At 40.2% G+C, this 7,832-nt stretch overlaps 1 protein-coding gene across 2 annotated transcripts in view; it reads right to left on the bottom strand.

Moving 5' to 3' along the window:
- The window catches only part of LOC107730896 (dnaJ homolog subfamily C member 14-like), a 13,131-nt gene extending 9,655 nt beyond the window's left edge, over positions 1-3,476 (bottom strand). The window contains exons 1-2 of one of the 2 annotated variants that reach the window (XM_016541850.1): positions 2,982-3,476; positions 393-1,701 (exon numbers count right to left, since the gene is read on the bottom strand). In XM_016541850.1, the coding sequence (XP_016397336.1) occupies positions 393-1,496 (1,104 nt within the window). In that variant the 5' untranslated portion in view covers positions 1,497-1,701; positions 2,982-3,476. The remainder of the gene's footprint in view (positions 1-392; positions 1,702-2,981) is intronic. The other variant, XM_016541849.1, reaches the window with a different exon arrangement.
- Between the last annotated feature and the right edge of the window lie 4,356 nt (positions 3,477-7,832).

Genomic DNA, 7,832 nt, shown 5'->3' with positions numbered 1-7,832 from the left:
ACCAGATACTGAAAGCAAAGATTCACATACTTTTGTCACTGACAGATATGTAACACTGGATCATTTTTCCCAATTAATAAATGACAAAATATATATTTTTGTCTCCTTTGTTTGATTGGATTCTCTGTCTACTTTCAGGACTTGTGTGAAAATCTGATGGGTCATATTTATGCAGAAATATAGAAAATTCTGAAGGGTTCACAAACTTTCAAGCAGCACTGTATACTTATAAATATATACTATATACGTTTTGCTCAGATGCTGCAATCATAAGCTCATTCAGATCATGATACAGTTTTCTCCTAAAACATAGAGAATCATTCATTTTCAAAATATTATTTTATATTATCAGACATGAATGCTTCCATCTCTATGAAAACACAAAGCACTACCTTTGCTAGTGCCAGCAGTCTCTGCAGTTCTTCGCCAGGTTGCCACTTGTCTGCCCCCCTGTTGGGAGACTCTGGATTTGATCTTTCACTCATGACGCCTTTTTTAAAGAAACACCCATGAATCCTCGTGGTCAGATCCGACACTTTCCTCCAAACCCTGCTGCTCTGGAGGGCAAGCCACCATTTCCTGCCTCTCTCTCCAGCCAGCCTTCCCACAATACACCTCATCATCTGAGAGCCAGAGCTTAGTGCAGCACAAACAAATCTCAAACTGGAAAGAAGAGCATGTCGAGCCCAGCGCGCAGACCTGCTGATGCCCTCTATTAAAGCCACACCTGAACACCAGCTCCAGTCCAGGAATCGCCTCAAATCTTGCGTCATGCCTGGAACATCTGTCACTTTGTAAAGCATGTGTGTTCCAAAGTCGTATAGTGCAAGTGCAGATGATTCAACAGCAACCCCACAGCGGTGGGTCAAAGAGATGATGAGCTCCACGACCATATGGATGCAGGAAATGCACCAGGGGCTGACGAAATCTGCCAGGAAATCCCGACACACCATGACCAGCTGGATCCCGTTTTTCTGTCGCACGCGGCTGTGATTGTGCAGATGCTGGTTGCGTCGCCTCACCTGCTTGTGTCTGCCGGGCCCAGATGACGCAAGGAAGGATTTATGAGACATGAAAGATGGAGATGTCCATGACGGGGTTTGATCGCAAGGCCCCTGCCCTGATCCACCCTTTTTGGACTTTCCTTTCCTACCAGTTCCAGCACTGCGAGATCTAGTCTCTCCATTGTCTCTAAACTCAGTCTCTAATTCAGTGTTTCCCCCTCTTTCACATTTCTCCTGGTCTTTCTCAGAAATCCCATCTTGCACCTGATCATCATTCAAATCTTCAGTTTTGATATGTTGCTCTTCATTCTCATCTACTTCCAAATCAAAGTCTTCATCAGGGAACTCACAATCAAAATCATCAACCGTCTCATGTTCACACTCAGGTCCTTGTGACGATATCACATGGCTGTCATTTCCATAACACGGACTGGCCAGAGAAACAACGGGCGGCTCTATTGTATCCCATTGTACAGCCATATCTCCTTCCATCTTGCTCAAATATCCAAGGGTTCACTCCCTCACGCTTAAGACAGTCATGGAGAGATCCATCATGAACTTCAGGGTGGCAGCAGACTTAGACATGCATGCACTGTATTTAACAACGGTCTCATATTTACAAATGAAACACAATATGGGGTCTTCAGCATGGCAGACGATCAGAGACATCTCCAAATCACAGCGGCATTCTGAGCCCCTGCAAATGAGAAGAAAAATCTGTCAATGTACTCAAAATAGTACATCTGAACAAAGTACTTATATTTGAAACCATATGTTCTAGTATATGCTAACAAATAATACACTTCAAAATAAAAGTCACTGTGTCTGTCACGCGACTCTGTTGCCCTTTCGGGCATGAACTGACGGTAAAACTAACGAGATTATTAACTGTCTTGATATTTACTTTGAAAGCTGAAGCTCGCGATTATGGTAAGGGGCGTTACATTTCCGACGCGTGCTTGTGGTGTTCGGCCAATCACAATGCACTGGGTCAGCTGGCCAATCAGAGCAGACTGCGCTTGTCAAAGGAGGGGGCTTTGTTGAAAACGACATGCTTAAGAGAGGCGGGGCATAGAGGACCTACAATAATGTACAGTTATATTATAGTGTTTTTTGAACATTGAAGCATGTCAACATATTCTGTTACACCAAATACACGAAATAATGATCTTTAAAATAGCATCATATGACCCCTTTAAAACTTTTTATATACTATATACAAGGACCTCAACAACACAACCACAGGGTTCCAGAAGTAAAAATCTCATTCATTTCCGCCATAGAATTTTTTTAATGATAACATATTAACCTTTCAACATAGACCTACCATCCAAAATTGAGATTAAGCATTGATACGTGTTTGTCGACACGAAGTAAAGTCTAATTCATAATTTTGAAGTTGAAATGAACTAATAATCTTGAAAAGATGCAATAAACTGTTTTTATCCACATAATCAATAATTGTAAATTAATAGTTTGATATTGCACCATTGTGAATCGAGAACATCACTTGGAAAGCATCATGATGAGCATGTTCACAGAGCCGTTCCCTGGCCCATTTTTCAAATACTTTTCGTTTCGATTCGGTGTTTGTGATAATTAATCTGAGTTTGGTTCATGGCTTATAGTTACATATATATAAATACACATGAAACCTACTGGTTTGGACGTTTTTACATCCAAACCGTGTTAAAAATAGAATGCATTTACAATTTGTGGAATTAACAAATTGTTGTGTACACTATTTAATGAGTTAATTTAGCATTTTGGAGTGACTCGTATCAAAACTCATATCACTGTTACTGCCAGCAAGTTAGCTGACGTAAATGTCAAGTCCCACAGTTAAACCTACATAACATTCATTCTTATTGTAACCTGTCACGAAGCTTTTTTGAGCAATAAAAGCATATCACAGCCATGAGGGAAGTACCAGAGAATGAAACGTAAACATGCAAACATCACATGTCTGTAACTTACTGAACACTCAGTCCTGATACAGTGCATGAGTATCGACTCTTCAAATGCTGCTCACTGAGAGTTTACAGACGGCGCTCGTTGTTGTAAATGCTTATGTTTAATACTCTTTATATTTGTTTAATCTCTTCCTTAACGAAGCTGTTTTGCTTTAGCGGGCATGCTAACAGAAGAACATCCACAGCGAGCGTTGCTGCTTTTACTACACTAAAAGAACAGTGCACAGACAGGAAAGTTAAACTCGGGTGTAAGATGAGTTTGAAGCCGCTCAGCCTGTCTTCTCACCTATCTTTAGCTTCTTTCACTGTCCAGTTCTCTCTTCATTCTTGTTCACTTCCGAGTACGGCACAAGCGCTGAAACGTCACTTCCGTTTAAGTAACCCTTTCCTGCCTTGTGTTAACTGGACGGGTTGGAAGCGGAAGGCGTCACGATATTTTCAACTGTCTACAAATAAAACTAAGACCAACAATGTCTGCGTCCGAAAGCTCTAAAATGCTGCCTTCGGGCCACCTACTGGTCTGGAGTGTGAAACGTACACGGTTCAGCTATGAATTATTCAACTATTATATTTCCGGAGGTACCTTCTTCTTCTGATCGAATTTTCTTTGATATCCCACAATCCTGTGCGTTCCATTCCGTGACGGTTGTGTTCTGCAGTGAGGGTCTACTGGACGGTTGAGCTAATTATTATAAAGATGGCGTCTGAAAGTTGCGTTTGGGGGTCAGTTTGTGTGTAAATGTATATTTCTGACTAACTTTTTGCACTTTTGATGTTATTTTTTAGCGAGAAATCAGTATTATAGTAATTAAATATTCGTTTAGTTATCACAAAAACTCGTTCTATTTTGTTGTAGATCATTAAACCGTTACCTGCCTCAGAAGCCTGTCTGAAATCAGCTTCATGAGGTGCCTTCGTGCAAAAACGCTGCCTGCAAAGTCATTGCCTCATACGGCAGTTTTCGGATGTCTACAAATAGCTTTTATTTTCTGTAAATAGTACAAGTGGATTTTTTCCAATTACCCATGCCAGCAGGTACAGTTGAAACACTCATCCATAATGTAATGTAGCCTAACCAATAGTATGGACGTTTTTTCCTAACAAAATTAAAATACAATACAATAAATACAACACTTAAAGCAAATGTTAAAATGCCTTAATAATCCATTTACATATTTTATAATAGTTCCTTATTTTATTAAAGGCAGTGTTAAACGCTACAAAGTATAAAGTGCCAGCAGAAGCCCACAGTTTGTTAACAATTAAAATGAAGAATAATTCATCTCTACAATATTGATCAACAGTTTTATCTAAGCATTTATTTTCTTCCTACATCTGCCAACAAATATTTTTACTTTAATAATTTTGCTCTCTAAATAAACTGCAGAGCTTATGAATATGCTGATACATTTAGGATATCTAGAAACTGTTTCGACTGTACCCATTAAACACTATTATATTCATTTGGCATATTTCTCAAAGTGCTTCATGTTACAAAACATGTCAGTTATAGCTAGAAGTGTTGAAAGATTATAAATATCCAAATTTGTTTACATTTGTTTTCATTTATTTTCTGAATATGACTGTTGTTCCCTTTCAAACGGTCTCTCACATAGCGTGGAATCCAGCTTGGGGGAAGTTCTGTTTTTCTCCAAATACTGAAGCCTGATTTGTTAACGTTTGTGCAGCTGAACAAAACGGGCATTTCAGCCCACCAAAATGGGTGGAGCCGACTGCCTATATAGGTCTGTGCTGAATGCCATTTCATCAGATTATCTCCTTGCTGGACTCTGCACACAGCTGAGTATGCTGTCTCTCCCCTCGGCTATCCGACGGGACTATTAGAGCATATTTCACCTAAAAGAGCATATTTTCAGCAGTGTTTGCTGCAAAATGGCGTGCCACAGGTGTGGCTCATGTGGGCACTCCTGCATTCCTCAGATGAGCACTTTGAGTGTGCCGCCTGCTTTGGCAAGCTCACGCAGAGGCTGCGCTCACAGAGATGTGCTTGTGCAGGTGACGCCAGACCCGGTCTGAACACCATGCTCATACACGTCATCACCAATGACCACAAGGACCTCAGTGTGAAGTGGTCGGCTCCAGATGAGACGCCCATAGCCGACTTGATGAACGGTTTCTATAGCCATGGCGCCGCCGGCGAGTCCCCCATCAGAGACCTGCCCCATTGTTTCCTGGAAGTTCTCAATGGACCTTCTATGTTGTGGCGCAGACCTTCTCGGCCTGCGTCAACTTTTCAGTCTCGGCTTCCCTCACTTCCGTGATGGCACCGAGCAGAAGGGAGAAATCCCTCCCCTCGAAGAGGCCGCTGCCATTCATCTTTGCATTCCACGACCCCGGGATGGACCGCCGAGGCTGTCCACCCTTTCTGAGCCCTGCAGAGCATCATTGGCCATAATGGCCAGAGCCTACTCTGCTGCTGGTCAAGGTGGTCCCACTCTCTATATGATGGCGGCCCTCCAGGTTTTCTAGACCAAACTCCTCTGTGCCCTGCATGAGTCTGCCCAGATCATTCTGCTTTTAAGGGGCTGCGCAATGCAACCTATCTGCTTTGTGCGCAACTTAGTCAACGACCCAAGCAATCGGTCAAGCAATGGCCAACCTGGTGGTTCTTGAGTACCACCTCTGGCTAAGTTAATGGAGATTAAGGACGCTGACAAGACCAGCTCCCCAGTATTCCTCATATAAGCTGTATTGTTAACTGTGATGGAATTTGTTTTTTGTAAGACTTCATTTGACAGAGGTCTTCCAATCTGTGATTCCAATGTGGCCAATACTAAAGAAGGCAGGGTGTTTGATGGGACATCACAAGCTCCTGAGGCATGGCACACTTCATATCCAATGCTTTTCTTCTGAGCTTGCTCCCAGCATTGTCTCAGCTGATGCCTTCTAGAAAGTGATTTGGTGATGTTCTTGAAGTTGCAAATAACGGTAGACACTTTCTTGAAATATTGATGTTTTGCCTCAAAGCGCATGCAAGACAAATGAAGTAATGGCCCATACACTCTTAAAAATAAAGGTGCTTCAAAAGGTTCTTCAAGCGATGTCATAGAAGAACCATTTTTGGTTCCACAAAGAACCATTCAGTCAAAGGTTCTTTAAAGAACCATCTCTTTCTTACCTTTTTGTAATCTGAAGAACCTTCTTTCGCCACAAAGAACCTTTTGTGAAACAGAAAGGTTCTTTAGATGTTAAAGGTTATTTATGGAACCATTTAGACAAAAAGGTTCTTCTATGGCATCGTGAAGCACCTTTATTTTTAAGAGTGTATTTCAGCATAAGTGAAGGATAGTGCACTAAAAATGCATTTTTGGAATGACACCATCAGGGAAGAGTTCATGAAATGTTTTCTCCTCAAGATAGGGTATCCATGATCTTCTAACTACTGGGGCCATGATCACATCTACCACTTCACGCAGTAAAATGTAGCAGTTCCGATACTTGTTGGGAGGTACGTAAGATAGTACCTAAAGCACATCGTGGGATTCAGCTGCACCACCTCACACATTTCTCTAAATTGCACGATAACCTTGAAATTATGATTATTAGAAATTATTATATCCATGTTATGAAATATCTATAATATATAGCACAGATTAAGGATTACAAATATTGTGTTCACTTTTACAGTCATGAAAGCACTAGGAAGTTATTCGGTGCGAAAGGGAGAGGGTGAAGTGAAATTATATGAGTTAGTTTACTCAGTATTTTAAGACATATTCAAATGACGTGTAGTGCAAATTATATTTCTACTAACTTAAACTTGGGAGTTTATTAAGTTAAAGAAATTGATATAATTGATTGATTGCTTTTTAATTCTGCTAACTCACAGCGTGGTGACACTTGATCAACATATGCAACATACAGCTCCTTTTTGTAAATTTTGTCCATCCTTATGAGTACATCCATGACTCTCCCTGGACAATGCTTCACTTTTTCTGCCTACTATCCAAAACCAGTTCAAGTTTTATAGCCAAAATAAGTCAAGAGAATTTGTCTGATACCAAAAAACAGTCAACACTACTTTTTTTTCTGATATCCAAACTATAGTGATGTCAACTCCACTTTCAGCCTAAAAGACAGGCAGATGCACGGAGGAGCAGGAAGCAAGAGATAAAGTCACGGTATGAGTTTGATTACATGAGTTTATTGAATAACGCATCTTTCCCGAAGCTTCATCAAGTGTTGTTAAAGCAAAGCAAAATGAATGCTCCACAGCATTGTCCTGTGGAAAATAAAACAAAGATAGATAGAATGATGGATGGATGGATGGATGGATAGATAGATAGATAGACCACCAGAGGTCTCTGTCGACTTAGAATTGTGAGTTATGACAGTTACTCATAGTAACTCATAAAAAAAACCAACTCCTTATGGTCCTGGTGTCTTGTACAATAATAGCAGTGTTTATTTTTTATTTTAATTATTTATATTTTTTTTTTACAACGGTGGTTTAGTGTCATTATCCTACCAGTGTAAACTTATATTTGTTCCTCAAGGTGGCATATGTTGTTTCAGTGATTGACTTGACTTTTGCTAAGTGACTTGAACCAGTGCAACACACGAACACTGTTAAATGGCAATTGTGTTGACAGAAGAATTTGAGTGTAGTTTTATTTGTTCAATTTAAATCCAAATGCGCAATAAAATATCAAAGCACAATTACCAATACGTTATTGCACTTTTAATAGACAAGGGGTTAAATAAATCAGCTGAGCTCATGCCACATGCTTTAAAGTGACAATTTATGGTGACATTAAGAGGAGAAGGCTTAGCTAACAGTTTATATGTCCTAATTATAGGCTACAAAATTAACGCAAAATAAAACCATTCTATT

The sequence above is a fragment of the Sinocyclocheilus rhinocerous genome, unplaced genomic scaffold (genome assembly GCF_001515625.1).
Source record: "Sinocyclocheilus rhinocerous isolate Xijiao unplaced genomic scaffold, SAMN03320098_v1.1 scaffold1090, whole genome shotgun sequence".
NCBI classification, from domain to species: Eukaryota; Metazoa; Chordata; class Actinopteri; order Cypriniformes; family Cyprinidae; genus Sinocyclocheilus; species Sinocyclocheilus rhinocerous.
Note: the sequence above shows the minus strand (reverse complement) of the source record. Positions and strands in the feature narration are given on the sequence as shown.